The 18,985-nt window shown below is 58.2% G+C and overlaps 3 protein-coding genes across 4 annotated transcripts; 1 reads left to right on the forward strand and 2 right to left on the reverse strand.

Annotated features, from left to right (window-relative positions):
* The first annotated feature begins 2,171 nt into the window (after positions 1 to 2,171).
* Positions 2,172 to 3,550, forward strand: TSSK2 (testis specific serine kinase 2). The gene has a single exon (XM_041003767.1). It carries the CDS (start codon positions 2,269 to 2,271, stop codon positions 3,331 to 3,333), a length of 1,065 nt encoding a protein of 354 aa, XP_040859701.1. The 5' UTR covers positions 2,172 to 2,268; the 3' UTR covers positions 3,334 to 3,550.
* Positions 3,551 to 3,950: 400 nt separating this feature from the next.
* On the reverse strand, positions 3,951 to 11,349 carry ESS2 (ess-2 splicing factor homolog). 2 transcript variants are annotated; one of them, XM_041003764.1, is made up of 10 exons: positions 11,181 to 11,349; positions 10,297 to 10,462; positions 10,088 to 10,183; positions 8,855 to 9,024; positions 8,613 to 8,730; positions 8,229 to 8,362; positions 7,425 to 7,527; positions 6,766 to 6,875; positions 5,484 to 5,599; positions 3,951 to 5,086 (listed from the first exon to the last, which is right to left on the reverse strand). In XM_041003764.1, exons 1-10 carry the CDS (start codon positions 11,313 to 11,315, stop codon positions 4,807 to 4,809), a joined length of 1,428 nt encoding a protein of 475 aa, XP_040859698.1. In that variant the 5' UTR covers positions 11,316 to 11,349; the 3' UTR covers positions 3,951 to 4,806. The 2 variants fall into 2 exon arrangements, with proteins under 2 accessions (XP_040859698.1, XP_040859697.1); XM_041003763.1 differs by having other exon boundaries at positions 8,855 to 9,027.
* A 3,061-nt stretch (positions 11,350 to 14,410) lies between these two features.
* On the reverse strand, positions 14,411 to 15,426 carry GSC2 (goosecoid homeobox 2). Its single transcript, XM_041003569.1, has 3 exons — positions 15,153 to 15,426; positions 14,795 to 15,048; positions 14,411 to 14,515 (listed from the first exon to the last, which is right to left on the reverse strand). Exons 1-3 carry the CDS (start codon positions 15,424 to 15,426, stop codon positions 14,411 to 14,413), a joined length of 633 nt encoding a protein of 210 aa, XP_040859503.1.
* Positions 15,427 to 18,985: the final 3,559 nt, after the last annotated feature.

Here is an 18,985-nt window from a genome sequence, read left to right on the forward strand (position 1 = left end):
GACTAGTCAGTCAGCTGTACCTACTAGTATGAGCATTGGCTACAACAGGGAACGGGCTGAGCCTGATCTTTCACCAGCTGGCATACATGACGGTTAGATCTGAGGACCTCTCAGACTGAGGTTTCTTAGGGGATGCCCCAGCTGGACCACTCTATTCCTGAGATCAGGGAAACCACAGACATGTATGTGGTCAGACCCCGGAGCACATGTTGCAGAACTGGGCAACCTCAGCGGCTGACTCCTATTCTAGAGAGCATACCCCAAAAGACATGACAGCCAGCTAATCTAAGGCAACAGAGGCCCTCAAATACCTCCTCAAACGATGGAAGGACAGGTTCAATAGCACTTCAAGCTAGGTTTTATAACACTCACTTAGGTCTGTGAACACACTGAAGCAGACAGGGACAGCTGACAGACTCAGAATCTCTTACCTTTGCTGCAAAGGAAGCCAACCACTTCTCAGAATAATCAACGCCACTCAAATGACACGCTCAGGACATTTTCCCCTAAACTAAGGTCTCTAAGGGACATCAAATGATCTCTGCCCCCTCTGTCCCAGTGAGCTGATGTACACCAATAGCTAGGAATGGTGGACCTCCATTTCCCCTCTACCCTCCCACCCACCCCTGAGAAGGACACAGGAGGAAAACATTTATCTCACCCACCTTTCCTCCCACCATGACCATCTCCATTGTAATTGGAAGCTCACAGGAGTCTGCCACCCCCCCTCATAATAAATATTAGAATTAACAAACAAAAAATAGCTTGCAGGAGGGAGGAAGAGATGTATCAAGCTGAGGCTTCCAATGACAGAGGCTTGGCAGAGTGGGACTTGGAGGTCGTGATGCTGGTAGGTGGTCCCTGCAGGTGCCATACCCCTCCCACCAGCTCCAACATCTCCCTGTCTCGCTTTAGGCTTGCTCCCCAAATCCTCCATCCCAGCCACCAAATAGAGGGTGCACTCTGCCTGCTGCACACATGTCCACAAGGCCATGCTCCTGGCCAAGAAGTCACATGGCTTGGCACAGCCCATCCACCTTGATGACCCAGTGGAGCCCTTTGGACCCTGTGTACCAGTGCCAATACCATGTCCTCTTTGAAAGCTCCCATGACCTCTCCCAACCCCTGGACCTTTTTCCCTGTCCTGTTAAGCCCCATAGCCCCACTGTCCTGGCAGCTCTCTTAGGTGCAGATGCTTGGGATTGATTGGGCAATGGACACCACTAGCACGTCCAGAGCACTAAGGGGACACACACAGGGACATTCAAGCTTCTCTCCCTCTCACACACACAGATTTGAGAAGAGGATGTTTCCGTTCGCAGGTGCAAAAGGCGGTCTAAGCGATGCAAGGCCAGGCAGCTCCTGTTCATGGACAGGATGGGGCCTCCTCAGCTTCATCTGACACAATATATTTGCCATTCACCTGCTTGATGGCCTGGATGTTGCCAGCCCTAAGAACCCCTCAGCACCTAGGACCACTGCACCAGACCCGGGGGGGGGGGGCTTTTCTCTGCTTGCCCCTCAGATCCCAGAGGCCCACCCAGCCAGGCACCCATGGCATATATGCACTGCCTGCAGGTGCATACCCACAATACCCACAACCCTGCTCATAGGAGCAGCAGCCACTCATCTCCCCAGCTCTCTGCCACTGCTGGCTCCTGCTCCCATACCGAGCCTGCTTTTTGTCCACTGGCTAAGAGCCTCCATCCATCAGGTTGGACCAAGGCAGACCCTTTCTGGCAGCACTGTGGGTTCCAAGGACACAAGAGACCAAAGGGGTTTTCTTCAAAACCATGGGATGGAGCTGGAGGAAATCAAACTTAGTGTGATGAGGAGCAATGCCGGGTCAGTCCCCATTAATCACCAGTCGAGGGCAGACTCAGGACTGGCACCTCGGCTGGCCCGACACCTCCCTCGGTGTGTGTGTATGCGCGGGGGACCGCAGGGGAGAGGAGCCCAGAGGTTACCATAATCGTGGGTACCAGCTTCCTTCCAGTGGGTGGGGGCAGCAGGTGTTCCTGGCAGGCTGGCCTGACCTCCTGGGTTCCAGGGGCCTGGTTCCCCCAGCCCAGTCTCCACTTGGCAGCCTGGCTTTATGACTTCATTTGCTGAAGTCATCTGGAGACAATGCTGAGCGTTCCACACCCCTCTCCGAGTCTAGGCCCAGCCTGGCCAGACGACTCCCTGCAGTGCAAATGAGGACCATGCCCACTGGCCCACGTGGGGAGGGGATGTAGAGGGACAGCGGCGCCGGCCGCTCCTGGCACCATGGATGATGCCGCGGTCCTAAGGAAGAAGGGTTACATCGTGGGCATCAATCTGGGCAAGGGCTCCTATGCCAAGGTCAAGTCTGCCTACTCTGAGCGCCTCAAGTTCAACGTGGCGGTCAAGATCATCGACCGCAAGAAGACGCCCACCGACTTCGTGGAGAGGTTCCTTCCTCGGGAGATGGACATCCTGGCGACCGTCAACCACCGCTCCATCATAAAGACCTATGAGATTTTCGAGACATCAGACGGTCGCATCTACATCGTCATGGAGCTCGGGGTCCAGGGCGACCTCCTTGAGTTCATCAAATGTCGGGGGGCTCTGCATGAGGACGTGGCGCGCAAGATGTTCCGCCAGCTTTCCTCAGCCGTCAAGTACTGCCATGACCTGGATGTCGTCCACCGCGACCTCAAGTGTGAGAACCTCCTCCTTGACAAGGACTTCAACATCAAGCTGTCAGACTTCGGCTTCTCCAAGCGCTGCCTGCGGGACGGGAGCGGCCGCATTGTCCTCAGCAAGACCTTCTGTGGTTCAGCAGCATATGCGGCCCCCGAGGTGCTGCAGGGCATCCCCTACCAGCCCAAGGTCTATGACATCTGGAGCCTGGGCGTGATCCTCTACATCATGGTGTGTGGCTCCATGCCCTACGACGACTCCGACATCAAGAAGATGCTGCGCATCCAGAAGGAGCACCGCGTTGACTTCCCACGCTCCAAGAACCTGACAGGTGAGTGCAAGGACCTCATCTATCGCATCCTGCAGCCGGACGTCAGCAGGCGGCTGCAGATCGATGAGATCCTCAGCCACTCCTGGCTGCAGCCGCCTAAGCCCAAGGCCATGTCCTCAGCCTCCTTCAAGAGGGAGGGGGACAGCAAGTATCGAGCCGAGTGTAAATTGGATGCTCGCCAGGCCTCCCGGCCCGAGCACAAGCTGGGAAACAAAGCCCAGCAAAGGCTTCTAGCGATGCCGGAGAAGGAGGACAAGGTGGAAGAGAGGCTGGCCGAGACCCCCAGGACCAAAGACCATCACATCTCCGGAGCTGAAGTGGGGAAAGCCAGCACCTAGCAGTGGTTGAGGACCCGGGAGGGGCACTGCTCGTGGTGTGTGCTTCCCGTACACCAAGTAGGCAGATAGGAGCGGAAGAAGGCACAGGTGCACCGAACAAGTAAAATTCATCAATTAAAACACTATTTTGATTACGTTCTATTAGCTTTCTTCCACTTAGTAGCGAAGACGTTAAAAAAACTGCTGACAGTCAAATAAACCATGAAGTGTATACCAGCATCTGGAACGCCCGATGAGGAGTCTTTTTCTGCAGGATTCAGCCAGCTGCTTGCTCTGCAGTGCGGGCTGGGGGATGGATGGGAGGAGGTTCCAGGGACTCACGCTTAGGCACAGGCAGGCAAGCCCAGGGTGAGGCCTTGTGGACAGGGCAAGAAGAGGACAGCTGTTGGATGGGGGTCCCCCCCAAGTCCTGGCAAGAATCCTCCCCAGACCTGCCCATTCCTAATACCTCCAACGGAGCAGCGCCACACCTCTCCCCTGCCTCTACAGAGCAGCCCATCTGCCTCATTCGGCTCCCTTGCTCTGTGTTCTCTTCTCTGAGAACACACAGGTCAGGAACCGCCTCAAACCCTAGGGGTATTCCACCCGACCTTTGTCCTACGCCCTCCCCACCTGGTGAGCCTGGCAGGCTCCGATAGCAGCACTGGCTGATGGCGCCCTGGCCAAGGTCCTGTGCTTCTCTGGTCACCCATGGCTTCCAGGGGATGACCAGGGGAATGCCCTGCTGTGCAGGCCACGCCCGCTGGAGACAGCCAGCTCCTGGACAGCAGCTCTTCCCCTTCCTTCCACAGGCCTCTGCTTCCCTACTGCCTGAGGACTCCCAAAGCGCCACCTCCTGCCCCTCGCAGTGTTCCTTGCTGTGGGTTCCAGGGCACAATGATCCTACTGTGGACTGTTGGGCTAAGGTGTGGGCCCTGGACCAGGCCCCAGAGTCAGTACTCGGGACGGGGGCGGGGAGGAGAGGGGGTTAGAGTCCAGGGCTGGAGGGCCAGGCTGGGGCGGGGGCTCAGAATCCAGGGAACTGCCAGTGGATGCCCAAGGAAAGAAGGGCATGGCAGGTAGACTGAGGTCTTAGGCTCAGTGGGTAGTGTCCCTCAACTTTGTAGACCAGCCCAGAGTGCCCAGGACACCTGGGGAACAGCAGGGGCCCAACCTGAGGATTTCTCCTAGTTTTCCCTGACAGAGCAAATGCAAGGAGCAGGAAAGGAGGTTCCCCCTGAGCCAGCCAGCTGTTCTTTAATAACAGCCTGGGGGTAGCTCCATAGAAAAGAGTTCCAGGAGGGCTCAGGGCACAGCACCCCTGCAGAATGGGCCAGTGCCACTGGGCAGGTACAGGCACTGTCCGCTGCAGTCATCATGCTCCCACTGCTGCTGGCCCGGGCCTGGGTCCCTGGCGGCTGGAGTCCTCTCTCCACTGAGCAGAGCTGCCCAGCAGGCTCTGTAAGTGTCCGCAGGCCTGGCCCGGGCCCAACCCTAAAAAAAATCAGAGGCTTTGCGCCGGGCGGGGAGCTGCAGCAGGTTGTCTGTGATAGAAGCTGGATCCTGTGTGAGTGGTGTGCGTGTGGCCGAGCCAGGGGCCGGTGTGCTCGTGGGGGTCTGCGGCCCACTGGCGGGGGTCTTGAGGAGGGTGGAGCGTGCTGGAGACGGTGTGTAGCTGGCCCTCAGGGCGCGGTCTGTGTACTTGCTGGTCGTCCTGCTCACAAGGCGCTGCAGGGCGGGGGACATGGCTGGGCTCAAGCCTTTGGGGGTGAGGCTGTGGTGGAGGAATGGCGAGAGGCAGGATTAGGTGGACCAGGGGCTGCAGCAGCAGAGCATCACTCAGCCCCCTGGAGGAGCCCTGTTGGTGCATGGCCATCGTAACCAAGGAAGACAGAACCACAATGGCCCTGTCTGGGAGCTGAGGTGACCTGCAGCCTCTGAGAGTTGCAGCCCCCACCCTTTTCCAAGGGGAAGGAAGATAGCTTATCCACAGGGCTATTTTAGGCACCTGTCGGGGGTGGGTTGGGGGGCAGCGTGGGGACAGCAGCTAGACAGGGCTGCACGTTCTATGCTGCGTGGCACCCATGGAGAAACCCACGAGAAGCTCAGCAAGCCATGTGGCCAACACAGCAGGGCAGGCGGAGCTAGGACTGGGAGCAGCCATCCCTCACCTGGCCAGATTTTCCGTCACTCTCCTCAAGGCCTCCTGCTTCTTGGCTCGGTTCTTGGCAGCTGCCTCATTGGCCATCTTCAGCCCCAGCCGCTCCCTGCGGCCCGGCTCTAAGATCTACAAGCACAACAGGTGTGAGGAGTGGTTCGTGCCAGTCCTGACATTGAGCCAGGTATCTCCTTACCTGGAAGGACAGTCACTGTGGGTACCAGGCTCTCCCTTTGGGACCAGCCAGTCTCAATGACTCACTGTTGACTCCCCTTTTTAGGTCCTTTGGAAACCTCCCACCAGCATGTCTGACGCACCTGCCTGGAAGTGGCCTTCCCAGCCTCCCATAGCCAGGACTGCTAAGATACGGACCCCTGATGAGCCTGTAGAAAAAGGGGTACCTTTTGGCTCACGGTGCCAGCAAGCATCTGTCTGTATTGATCCTTCGCTTTCTTGCCTGGCAGGTGCTTATCTTGGGCTGCCATTTTGCCCTCGTTACTTACAAGGACTTTATCTGTATCAATTAGCAGCTTCAGGTCATACACATCTTCCAGTTATTTGCTACAATTTTAGTTATTTTTATGCCATACTTAAGTTTCCCACTTTCTTTTTTAAAGGTTTATTTTTATTGCAAAGTCAGACTTGTAGAGGGAAGGAGATAAACATCTTCGATCCGCTGGTTCACTCCCCAAATAGCTGCAGCAGCTGGAGTTGAGCTGATCTGAGATCAAATCCGGAATGCCGGCTCCAATCTCAGCTACTCAGCTTCCAATCCAGCTCCCTGACAATACACCTAGGATGCAGGAAGGGAGATGGCTTAAACCCTTTGGCTCCTAGCTTTAGCCTGGCCAGGCCCTAGCTGTTGGCGGCATTTGGGGCATGGGCCAGCAGACAGGAAAGCTCTACCTTTCCTTCTCCTTGTGCCAAGCCACGGCTCCTGGGTCCCAAGGCACACGGGGCCTCACGACAAGCTCGAGCGCCTTACGGCACAGGTTCCTCCTCATCCCCCACCTTTGTCTTGGACCCTTGCATCCCAGACACATTTTCGACCTCAAAGCTGCTATCCCACAGTCCTGGGGCCTACGGAGCAGCAACAGCCTGGCTGGCTGTGAACAGAAGCCATGCATGATAAACGTATCCACCTCGGCTCTAAGACGTGCTCCAGCAGCTGCGCGCAGGGTGGGGGAGGACGGGTGGAAGTGTCAGACCCCAGGCTCAATCCTAACCTGCAGGGACTTGGGGTTCCTCAGGTACCCACATGGCATCCCTCCTCTGCTCCCCACACCCCAACGCACCTTGAAGGCTGGCCCAGGAGTCCTGTCCACGTAGGGTGTCTCGGAGCCTTCTACTCTCAACGGGGTGTTCTCAACCTCCCCCCAGGTCATCAGCGGGGACTCATTGACACCTGTGGATAGAAAGCCCACCACCACCTCAGTCAGGGTACCCTGGCGGGGCAGCCAGCCAAAGCCCCAGGGGCACTCCACCCCCTCCACCCCAGGATTCCAGAACACTAGCATCTCCATCATCTGGGGGCGCAAGGCCGTCCCAGGCTTCTGCAGCCAAGGGCTCAGCCTGGGAGCTGGGAGGCCCTGCCCCTCCTCGCACCAGGTACAGGCAATCTCCATTGCCCCAGTGGAGGAGAAATTCAGGTTTTCTCAAGGCTCACCAATGCCCTAGAAGTCACATCCACACACCCTGGCCTGTGTCACAGGCACTAGGTCACAAAGGCCCTTCTGTACTACGGGACCAATCAAGGTCTCTCCAGCTTCTAGGTGAGGACACTCGGGGCTCCAGGCCCAGAGCTCCACTCTCCAGTGCCCTCTGGACCTGGGTGAGCAAGCAGGGCTCACTCAACACCCCACCCGCTGTCCTAACAAGGAATGGGATGTCTCCGGTCAGGCCTGCCTGAGTGCGGCCCCCTCCCACCAGGGCCCCAGTCATCCCATTTTCTCACCAGGGGCAGGAGAAGGCGTCACAACGAATCCAAAGCCACCCACGCGGGGGGACTCCTGGGGGATCAGCTCCTTGCCATCAGGGCCCACCTTGCCCTGTTTGTGCTGATGCAAGCAGAAAGGCCAGAGTCAAGGGCGGGCACCCACTCCCCGCACTGGCCACAGGAGAGGTGAGGAGAGGCTTGCTGGAAGCATCCTTGAAACAAAGTTACCAGCCCTCCTGGGGAAAGAGGGGGAACCTCCCCACCACAGCAGGGTGCCATCCCTCTTCTCAGCCAGGGAGTTCCAGGCCCCAGCCACGGGTGGCTGCCCACCCCAGCTACTCCCAGAGGGCACCAATGGCAGGCCCTCAGCCAGGGCGACACAAACTCCGGGGTCTGGGCTCTCTACCCTCTGCGACATTTGGAAAGCCTCTGACGTGTCCACCTCCTGCCCTGGTCCCATCACCATGAGTGAACACCCTCTCAGCCTGCTCCCAGGCTGGGGAGATCTGCCCCCACCAGCCCTGTCCCACCCCAGTCTGCCCTCTGGGGCCACACTCCCCCCCACCCACCCACAGCCCTCACTGGCCAGCTTCTCTCATACCCTCAGCATCAAGGGAGCTGGCACAGATCTGGGTCCCCAAAGCGGGCCTCACTGAGACAGGGTCCCAACAGCAAGGAGGACTTGGGGACTGCCACGTAAGAGTCCCAGCAGGTACCTCTACCGGTGAGCTCCACTTCAGCCCAAGGACAGTCCTGGCTCAGCACAGACAGGGAAATGCCCCCCTTTCTCCATACCACAGCCTGCCAACCCCTCTGGCTCACCTGGGCGTTGAGGGCGGCTGCCTGCTGCAGCTGGGACCGGCTCAGGGCCTGGCTGAAGGGGTCCCGGAGGAAGCGCGTGTTCTTATGCACCACCTGCCGGGGCTTCTTAAACAGCTGCTCTTCATCAGGGACACCTGGCAGATGGGGGTGGGTGTCACAGTGGGTGGAAGCAAGTTGTCAGAGGGATGGGCCCAGCCCTGAAGGGCAGTGATTCAGGGACACAGACACTCACCCACCAACACACACACACACACACACACACATACACACACACACACACACGCAAAGGAGCCACTCACCCACCAACACACACACACACATACCACACACACACACACACACACACACGCGCGCGCACGCGCGCAAAGGAGCCCAGCCACTCACCCTCAGGGTAGTACATGAGGGAGTTCTTGGCCTTGTACTTCCAGGTCTCCACGCCAGCCTGGCTGCTCTCGATGGCTTGGTGCTCTGCCGACGGGAGCGCAAGGTTATCTTTCTGTCTCTGCAACCGCGTTGGGGAGAGTGAGTGTCAATCAAGGGGGCCCCTCTACAGCCCTGGGACTCCCCCTAGCCAAGAAGTGCGCCTACACGCTACACGGCCCCCCCCCCCATGCTCTCAGTCACACCTTCTCGAATTCTTCCTCGGCCTGGTACAGCCAGGCATGTCGGGCTCGGTTCTTTTCCTTGGCCACCTCCATGATGTCCTGGAAGGAGGCATTGTCCTCGCTGGTGTAGCGGCTCAGGAAGACGTCCAGGCTGGGCAGTGGCTCCTTCTCCTCCTCCTCGGCAGCCTCCCCTGCTGTGGGTAGCGAGTGGGGTGGGGGACGGTGTACCCACAGCACTGACACCACTCGGCACCCTGTCCCAGGGCTGTGCTCCCTGGAACCCACACTGCCAGAGGTGACCCCACGAAGCCCTCAAGGGCACCTTGCCAGCTTCACTCACCTGCTGTATAACAAGAATTGTGTGACCTGATTCAGACTGGGGGGGGGGGGGTACACTGAGCACCATGGCAGGACTTTTCCCTCATCCCCCCAAGATCTACCTCAACAGCCTTCTCCTCAGCACATCCCTATCCCACCTGCTTCTCCCTTCCTCTGGCTGCCCTGTGGGTGGGTGTTAGTCACCTAAGGCCCTGTGGCAGGGTCTCCCATGAACCAGAGCACTCTGCAGGTGCTGGGTCCGCTGCCCTGGTGTGCACGAGGGGCATGGCGGCTGGGCTAGCACAGCCGGTCGCAGATGAGAACCCAACAGGTGACAGTGCCCCAACCATCTGCACAGGCATAACGGACAGTCTCTGCTGACAGAGACGCTGGGGTTTGGGGGCCCCTGAAGTCAGACTCCAGCTTACAACACTGCTGCATGCCCACGTGCCTTAAGTGCTAAAGAGCACAGCCGGGCAGCACGCTTTCCTGGAACAGCTCTGGAAAGGCACGGACCCATCACAGCCCTGCTCTCAGGGGAGGGGGACACTAGGCTTCAGGGCAGCTGACAACCACAGGGACAGAAGCCTTTTTCAATATCACGTCTTGGAGTTAGGCAAAGAGCCACAGGACACCTGAGGCACCAGGCAACAGTGAGGTTTCCCTGGAGGGCTGATCGGCCAGTGCAGGAGCCCCGGGACCTGGAGGAGGGGAGGAAGGGGCCTTCTGGGCCCACCCACCCAACACTCACCTGCGGTGGCCTCACATTTAGCAGCTGCACCCCTCAGGTCGCTATGTGGGCATGGAGAATCGTTCGGGGATGAGGTTTGCAAGCCCTTTGGGCCACACGCCACCCCAGGCCCCATAAGAGTGGGATTTCCAGATACCCCTGACTCTGTGATTGAATTGGGAAGAAGGGGAGAAGGAGACACTTACCATCCTCCAGGCCTCGGCCTCGGGGCCTGAGCTTGTTGCCTACCACAGCTGGGCCTGTGTGCACCTCAGGGGTTTCAAATGTAGCTGGGGTCACATCTAGGAGAAGGAAGAGGAGGTGTGGATTAGAGCAATCCTGAAGCTATAGCCTAGCACGTTCACCCGAACTCCGTGCCCCTGCCCCCACCCCCACCTCTGCAAGGTCCCCTTACAAGGCGCAGGCTCTCGGGACATCTTGCCCAGGGCGGAGCCAAACTTGATGGCAATCTGACGCATGCGTTCCAGATCGCCGCTCTCCTCGGCCTCCAGGTACTCCTTCTGCGCCTGCAGCTTCTCCACATCGGGAAAGAAATCCCTCTGAATGACCTTCTGCAGACCCTGCCAGGAGACGACCAAGCACAGCTGTCACCAGAGTTCACTCTAAGCCCCCGCTCCACCTGCTTTCTGCAGGCCCTTGGCAGGAAGCCCGAGCATCTCCCGGGACTGGGCTGCAGCAGCCAACATCGCTCTTCTGACGTCAACACGGCCTTCCTCTGCTGCCGGGGCCCGCTGCACCTGCACGCAGGCCAGACCAACGTGGGTGCTGCTGCCACCACCAGCAACCCATACCTACGGCCAGGTTTGCCTCTGAGCTGCACATCTGCCACTCAGAAGCTGCCTACACAGTCTAGAACCAAGCTGACAGACGTGCGGTTCTGCGGCTGCGTGAGCACAGTAGGACCACACCCCCTTCCCGGGCTCCAGCCACTATTCAGTCACTCAGGGATGCCACCACAACCGCAGGTCATGTAAAGACCCTCAGCCTTCATGGGTCCACCGATACCGTCCCTCCTGCGTGGCACGCCTCTCCCCAAACAGGTCCCCAGCCCAGTCCTCACTCTCCACACCTACGCATGCAGGTGCCCCTCCCGGCCCTGGCTATACTGCCCAGGACCTCTGCCACCGCGGACACCTCCCTCTGCACCATCCACTCGGCTCTCGGGACTGTGCGCACTCCAAGGGCGCACACTGAAGGAAGAGCCCGCACAGCAACACCAGGGACCCCCGCAGTGGCAGAGGGACCCGGAAGTCGCCAGTGCCCAGACGGAGGTCGTACCTCGATAAACTCTTCCTCGTCCAGGACCCGAGGCTTGCTGGACGCAGCCCCCAACTCGCTCGCCCCGCGCTTCCTCGGCCGCCCGGACGTAGCCGGGAGCGACAAGTCCCGAGTCCCCGAGCCGGGTGTCTCCATCTCTATCCCAGCGCCGCCCGGACGGCTGCACAGGCGCGTCTGGGAGGCTATACGCGGGCCTGCCCTCCTTTGCGCAGGCGCTTCCTCCCCTTTGGCCAATAGCGACACTGCGCATGTGTTTACGCTAGTCTGCGCTCAGTAGTTGCGTCACTCAGAGCGCAGCCCCTCCTGGGAGTTGTAGTTTGACTTCGTGCGTGTATGGGCTGCCGGCACGCGGGGGCGCTGTGGTGGGTGAGGAGCCATGGGCGTGTCGTTCATGCTAGCAGACATTTCTGCACCGACCCAGGATTCGGGAATTGAACTCAAGTAAACAAATCAAGGCACGCGTCAACGTGATTCACAGAAACACGCTCCGAAAAACCTCAATCTGTGCGCATTTCAAACTTTATGAGAATAGAGAACCTCCAAAGATTCCCTCTTGAGGAGAAAGAACAAAACCAAGTGTCTGCATTGTGAGGCCTCTGAACACTAGGAAAGCACTAATTCCCATTGTGGTGGCCCGAAAGCAACTGTTGAGGAATGTCTCCCCTCAGGAAGACCACGAGTAGGGTCCGATACAATATGTCTGCTCCAAATGGTGTGGCACAGCTTTGCTTTTTATCCTATACCGCTGCTCCCCTGCCCCCACCGGAGAATCCTATCATGACAAACACATAAGACATATCAGCTACATCCTGCCACAAAGAAGTGCAAAATTGCAGAAGAGAGCTTGGGGATTGGCTGAGTCGTTGTTTGATCTGCTGCTGCAAATAGTGGCATCCTGTGTGGACACAGGTTCAAGTCCCAGCTGCTTCGCTTCCAATCCAGGTCTCTGCTAATGCATCTGGAGAAGATAGCCTAAGAGTTTGGGCCCCTGCACCCTCGTGGGAGACCCGGAAGAAGCTCTCAGCTCCTGATCAGCCCAGTTCCAACTAGCAGTTGGAAGGTCTCTCTCTGACTCCTCTACTCTTTGCATTTCTGCTTTTTAAATAAATAAACAGAGGGCCCGGCACAATAGCTTAGTGGTGGCTAAAGTCCTTGCCTCAAATGCACTGGGATCCCATATGGGCGCTGGTTTTAATTCTGGCAGCCCTGCTTCCCATCCAGCTCCCTGCTTGTGGCCTGGGAAAGCAGTCGAGGATGGCCCAATGCTTTGGGATCCTGCACCTGCGTGGGAGACCCGGAGGAAGTTCCTGGCTCCTGGCTTTAGATTGGCTCAGCTCCAGCCAATGCAGCCACTTAGGGAGTGAACCATCGGATGAAAGATCTTCCTTTCTGTCTCTCATCCTCTCTGTATATATGACTTTGCAATAAAAATAATAAAGAAATATTTAAAATGTAAATAAATAGATAAATCTGTTAAAAAAAAAAAAACTGCAGAAGAATGAAAAAAGCTTCTATTTGGGGAACCATGGCCCAGTGAGGAAAGCCATAGGACATTTCATTGGCAAAAAAGTGTGATTGTAAACCCAAAAGATAGACTTGTGCACACTGGTCAGGTGCAGAGAGAAGGGTGTGTTCGAGGGCCTGGCGGTGGGAGGGAGAAAAAGCACACTGCCCAGCACCTGCTTGGATTTGCAGAGTGCAGAGAGCTGTGAGGGGAAGCCAGACATCAGGCCAGGCTGCACCAGCGCCTCTGGGGCCACAGCGAGGAGTCTCATCTGTATTCTGAACTCCAGGGGCCCCCAGAACAGGTGCAGTGGACAAGGAGGCAGATGGCAGCAGAGAAGGAAGATCCAGGCCAACAACTGCCCTGCTGTGGGCCTGAGCAGGGACAGAGAGGGAGCTCTCTGACACAGGTGCCTGGTAGACCCAGGGGACAGTTGGACATCAGGACCCATCCCAGTGGCAGACCTGGATGGAACATGCAAGTACGGGATTGAGGAGGCTCCAAACCTAGTCAGTTCTGAAACGTGAGCTCAAAAACAAGCGGAGTCAGAGCTTGGGGGGGGAGGGTAAAAGAAACAACACAGGTAGAGAAGAGAGAAGGGGGCAGTGGATGGAACCCACCATCTCCCTTGCAGGGCCCAACCAGGTGTGACAACCCAGTGTGCCAGGGGCAAGGCTGGGACACAAAGTGCAGAGCTTCGTGGCAGCTCGGAGCAAGCACCCCAGAGCATACAGGCAGGAGCCTGAGCCTGGCAGGTCAGGGCAGCTCTGGCCAGGAGCCCCATGGCAGCCTGGAATTAGCCTGCCTGGTCAACTTTGCCTTGTCCCAGCCCTTGAACTCCCAGCTTTTAACGACTGAGCTGTGTGTGTCTCCTGCAGGTTCCACCCTTCCTAGCCTTTCTAACCTGAAAGGAGACCGAAGGGGCTGCTGAGACAAGAGTGGGGCTGGGGAGGGCAGATGCAGGGTATCTGGGCACCTGCGACCTGCCCCCCCCCCCCCCAGAGGATCCATCTGGGAACAAACACCCAACTTCCACTAAGGTGGCAGAGATGGCTGTGAGGGAGATGCACAGTGAACTCCTAAAGGAAAACGCCCAAGAAGCAAAACCTGGAGCCTCCGCAGACAGCCAGGGTGCCAGGCGCCATTTGTGGAGGTGTCCGCACAGGGTGCAGGGCGCCATCCGCGGAGGTGTCTGCACAGGGAGCCCGGCGCCATTTGCAGAGTTCTCTGGATGGTGGGAACCTGGCACATACTGCACATACTGGGCTGTGCTGGTGGAGACACATGACCCCCCCTCCTGCCCTTCCCCACTCTGGGACAGCCCTCCCCTACCCCTGCGGGGGCGGGAACACACCCAGTATGGGCTTTTCACAGCTTCTTGGACTGCTGCCTTATTTCTTAGTGGTGGAGGCTCAAAGATTTGGGAGCTGGCAAGCAAGGTCGCAGAGATTCCCATTCTGTAGATCTGTGCGCCAAGGCCAAAGTGTGGATAGCCGAGCCGCCACCCAGCCAGCAGAGGAAGGCCAGGAGTGACAGGCGCTCCCCTGGGCAGCACTTGAAGCTCTTGCCCCCCCAAGGGGGTGGAGTGACGGCCGCGTGAGGCCGCCCCACCTCCAAAGCCTTCTCCAGGGACCTCCCATCAGGGCGCCTGGTGCTGGGCACACACATAGCACCCACCCCCCACCCCCCACTCTCGTGGCAGACCCTGACACGGTTCCCAATGCCCTCAGTAGCTCTCCTTCAGGGGTTTCTTGGCGCCAAGCCTCGCCGACGCTGACACCGAGGCGCGCTTTTGATGGCGCCACTTGGCTCTCCGGTTCTTGAACCAGACCTGAGGAAGAGAAGGAGGGAGTATTCAGGTGCTGCAGGGACCACGCCCCCGCACCCTTCCGAGGTTCGAGGCTCGGAGAGGCGGGCAGAGGGCTTCCTCGAGCCCCTCTTCCCTGCAAAGCCACCAAACCTAGTCAGTTCTGAAACGTGAGCTCCAAAACAAGCGGAGAGAACCTTACTGTTCAGGTCCGAGGACGCCCGTGCGCATGCACGCACGCACCTCTCCCGGTTCACTTCTAGGGTTCGCCCGCGCCCGGGGCGCCGAGGCCCGCACACCCACCTCCACGCGCTCCTCACGCAGGCGGATGCGCCCGGCCAGGCGCTCACGCGTGCCCACGTCGGGGTACTGGTTCTGCACGAAGAGTGCCTCGAGTGCCTGCAGCTGCTCCTCGCTGAAGATGGTGCGGTGGCGACGCGTGCGTCGCTGCGGGCCGGGGCCGCCTGCCACCGATAGTGCCCCGGAGCCGCCGAGCGGCGCGGCCAAGGGTAAAGGCGCCGCGGGACCCAGCCTCAGTGGCCACGGCAGTCGCGCACCTGCTGAGCGACGGCGGGGTAAGGCGCTGGCCGGGCGGTTGAGTTTCGCACCCATCGCGTCCCCAGGGAGTCCCCGGCCCCGCGCCATGCTGTCGCCCACTCACCTAGCCCGGGAGCCGCCTCCGCGGGCCTGCGGGGCACGGCGCGGGGCCCACAGCAGCAGCAGCAGGCGCAGGGCACGGCGTCCGGTGCCTCGGGCTCTCCCGGCTCCGCGGGGCGCTGGCGGCGGCCGGGAGCCGGCGGTGGCGTTGGGGCCGGCGGCGGCGGACGGGCTGTCCCTGCCGGGGCACTGCGCTCCGGCAGGCTGGAGAGGATGTGCTCGATGGAGAAAGGGCAGGGCCGCCCGGGGCCCCTGCGGTTCGTCGCCACCACCGCCATGCCCGGCCCGCCCGGCGGCCGCAGCCACCGCGACGGGAATATATACGTCGAGGGGTGGGGGGAAGCGCGCCGTAATCCTCGGACCGAGCGCCGCGTCCACGCGGGCTAATCCCGCGCGCCGCGCCGTCCCGGAGCTCGCTAATCCCCAAGTACGGCGGCGGCGACCAGGCCGCCCCGCCTGGGTGCGCGAAGAGGGAGCGGGGCAACGAAGAAGGGGCTGGTTGGTGGGGTCCCGTGGAGGTCTTCGTGCCCTGCCAGCTCGCTGATGCCTGGTACCCCGACCGTAACCCCTTTCCTCAGCTTCGAACGGGACCCAAGGACGCACAACCGCAGGAACCTCAGCCCCGTAGCTTTCCTGGCTTCGGCAACAGGTCACCTGCCCTGGGCACCCCCCTGCCATCCCTCGCCTTCTCCCTGAGGGACTCCAGCCCCTGTTCCCTGCTGAGCCCAACCACGCCCACCCCCACCCCCAACACATATGTTCATGTGTACACACACACAAAGTGAGGCTGTCTCATGTCGCAGGTGGATGCCACCTTCCCACTTCTGGCTCTAGGCTAGTCCTACCCTACCCTGGTCACCTTGGACCTCTGCCACTGCCTGTCTGTGACACTGCATAGATTTCCTGACCCCCTCTGTGCCCTGGTTTCCCAATCTATAAACTGACCAACATGGTTCCTCTTGGGATTTGGCCATTTGCAGGCCTGCTTTGCTGCCAGTGCTCTAGACAACCCATGTTTTGTTCAAAGCAAAGAATTCATTCCTCCGCAGAAATATCATCACACTTCCATGCCAAAATTGTCTAAATTCACTACAGTGCGCTTGAGCAGACTGCCAATAGATCAGAGAAGTCCTGAACCTGTCATACTCAGGAGTTCCACTAGGAAGGAGGTGGCTGGGCCCGGTGCAATGGTTCATCTGACTAATCCTCCCCCTGCAAGTGCTGGCATCCCATATGGGCATTGGTTCTAATCCCAGCAGCTCCACTTCCCATCCAGCTCCCTGCTTGTGGCCTGGGAAAGCAGTCGAGGACAGCCCAAAGTTTTGGGACCCTGCACCTGTGTGGGATACCCAGAAGAAGTTCCTGGATCCTGGCTTTGGATCGGCATAGCATTGGCCATTGTGTTCACTTGGGGAGTGAATCATCGGATGGAAGATCTTCCTCTCTGTATATCTGCCTTTCCAATAAATAAATAAAATCTTTAAAAAAAAAAAAAAGAAAAGAAAAAAAGTTTTCGGAGCTTGATCAGACCTCCTGTCTTAAAAAACAAAAACAAAAACAAAACCCTGGCTCCAGCTTCCTGCCGATGATCCTGGGAGGTAGCAGGCGATGGCTCAAATACCAGGGCTCCTGCCACTCAGGTGCAAATTGCAGGTGGAGTTCCTGGCTCCGAACTGGCGCAGTCCTGACCACGATGGACAAGGCAGCCATTTGGAAAGTGAACCAGTAGGGTGCTGCCCATCTGCCAATGTCTTTCTGCCTCTCCCTGAACCATCACCTGCTTCCTTCCAGGCTTAAGGAAGTGCTTTGGGAAGTCTGAGTGACTCCCTGGAGCATGGTGGCATGGGTTACATCTGAGGGAACGCCAGAGGCCATGCCCTCTGGGTCAAGCAGCCCTGGCTCTCACTGAGAGCTGATTTGGGCACCTCTGCCAGTCAGGTGGGGACTCTTTTGCTTGCTGGCCTGAGGAGCACAGAGTGATCAGGCAATTACCTACTTGGTTTGTGTTTTGTCTGACTCTCACTGTGTCTCTGGTGACAGTGGTCCTCTCCCTCCAAGACCCTTCTGGAGGTCCTGGGCATGGGCTCCCCTGGAGCTATGGGAGCAACACCACGTCGCCCCAGCCTGCAGATTCCTCCCCGCCATCTCTAACCTCTGTCTAGCTCTGTCCAGGCCCCTGCATCAACTTTTCCAGAGTCAGCCACTGTTCTGGGGACAGGTGCATTAGCAGGAAACTGGACTGCAACCTGTGTTCATACGGGATGCTGGCGTCACAGATGGCCGCTTCACTGGGTGAGAGTAAACCCAGTTAGAATTCCAGGTTCTTGACTTCGGTCTGGCCCAACTCTGGCCATAGTGATCATTTGGGGAGTGAACCAGCAGATCGATTTGTGTTTCTTTCCCTCCTGTCACTCTGTCTTTCCAATAAATAAAATAAATCTTGGGGGAAAAAAAGCAAAGAAAATATTTTTCTTTTTCCAAAACAAACAATTGTGTGCGTCTGTAGCCCCTTGGCTGTGTTAGTGGGAGTGCTGGGTTTCTCTTCCTGTCTCCAGCTCCTGTCCCCAGCTTCCCTCTCATGTACATGCTGGAAGGAAGCGGGGGCAATAGCTCAGGCGCTCCTGAGTCCTTGCCACCCCTGGGCAGACCCAGCTGAGCTGGGCAGGGAAGCGGCAGGCTGGAGCCCTGTCATATCACTCTCATGTTGGCTCTCCTGCTCTGTGTATAGATGCTCCTGCAGGCAGCATGCTGCCATGGCCGCAGTGGCTTCACAGGTGGTGCCGAGTGAAAAACCGATTGTTCCCGCTTTGGCAAAATTGCTCTCAGATGATCTGGCAACATTCTGAATGATTTCCCGGTGATCACACATCTCTTGCCAGTCTGTTTGGGACTGGTGGAACTCCGGAACTTCTAGATTGGTTTCAGGAGAGTTTGTGTCCGTACAACCTCAGATCTCCAATCTGCGGGCAGGGTTTCTCATCCTCACGTGTTTAGTCGCCTGTGACTTCCTTTAGCTTTGCCTGCAGGTCTCGTTGGGCCACAAGGCTTCCTGCTAAGTCACTCGGTGGGTTTTGGTGTGGCTTTCACAGGATTCTCCTCCGTACCACTCATCTTGCAAGGTTTTAAACCCTCAAAGCCTTGTGGTAATCATTAGTGGGTTAATGCTGCCGGCTGATGGATTACGATGGAGACTCGATCCAATTATGGGAAGTGGCTGGATTGGATTAGGGCACAGAGCCCCGCAGATACAATCACTGGGGCTTCAGAACGGAGACCGCACAGGCGGAGGGCGAAGCGGAGGGTGTCCTGGGTCTTTTGGCTTCCTGGCTCACTGGTTGCCGTCCCTGCCCACGTGCAGCACCTGCATGACCCAAGTTTGTCCGGTCTTGGGTTGTGATCCTCTGAAACCGTGAGCCATAACACATCTCCTTCATGCACACGCAGCTCCTTGGAGGAGACACTGAGGAACATTGCTTTTGCTGACTTTTCCAGTTGTCTATGCGAGTGTACGGAAACATGTACTTATGTGAACATTGACTGAGGCTATGCGCCGTCTTGTAGCTTCCCAAGGCCTCCACAGGCAGAGCATGGAACGATGGGACCCCATGTACTCGGGGCTCCAGGGGCTGCACCTCATTTCCTCTGAAGCCTGCAGGAGATTCTTCCTGCCTCTGCCACAGCTTCTGGTTGAAGCCAATGTCTTTGTTGGTCCTCAACCTACAGCTCTGTGGTACTGACGCCTGCTTTCGTTGCAACGTGGTGCTCTCCCCGTGTCCAATCATATTCTTCCTTTCCTTCATTACAAAAGTTTGTTTAGGGGCCAGTACTGTGGTGCAG

This window comes from Ochotona curzoniae, unplaced genomic scaffold, assembly GCF_017591425.1.
Source record: "Ochotona curzoniae isolate NIBS_2020 unplaced genomic scaffold, NIBS_Ocur_1.0 scaffold_274, whole genome shotgun sequence".
NCBI classification, from domain to species: Eukaryota; Metazoa; Chordata; class Mammalia; order Lagomorpha; family Ochotonidae; genus Ochotona; species Ochotona curzoniae.

What these genes read in the sequence shown, in the direction of transcription:
- TSSK2 (XM_041003767.1), top strand. Translation starts at nt 2,269, where the DNA reads ATGGATGATGCCGCGGTCCTAAGGAAGAAGGGTTACATCGTGGGCATC.
- ESS2 (XM_041003763.1), bottom strand. Translation starts at nt 11,315, where the DNA reads ATGGAGACACCCGGCTCGGGGACTCGGGACTTGTCGCTCCCGGCTACG. An exon ending in ACGAGGAAGAGTTTATCGAG is followed by an intron (nt 10,463 to 11,180) that starts GTACGACCTCCG and finishes GTCTCCTGGCAG; the next exon opens with GGTCTGCAGAAGGTCATTCA. An exon ending in AGGCCGAGGCCTGGAGGATG is followed by an intron (nt 9,028 to 10,087) that starts GTAAGTGTCTCC and finishes CGCTACCCACAG; the next exon opens with CAGGGGAGGCTGCCGAGGAG.
- GSC2 (XM_041003569.1), bottom strand. Translation starts at nt 15,426, where the DNA reads ATGGCGGTGGTGGCGACGAACCGCAGGGGCCCCGGGCGGCCCTGCCCT. An exon ending in GGAGGCGGCTCCCGGGCTAG is followed by an intron (nt 15,049 to 15,152) that starts GTGAGTGGGCGA and finishes GTCGCTCAGCAG; the next exon opens with GTGCGCGACTGCCGTGGCCA. An exon ending in TGCGTGAGGAGCGCGTGGAG is followed by an intron (nt 14,516 to 14,794) that starts GTGGGTGTGCGG and finishes TCTCTTCCTCAG; the next exon opens with GTCTGGTTCAAGAACCGGAG.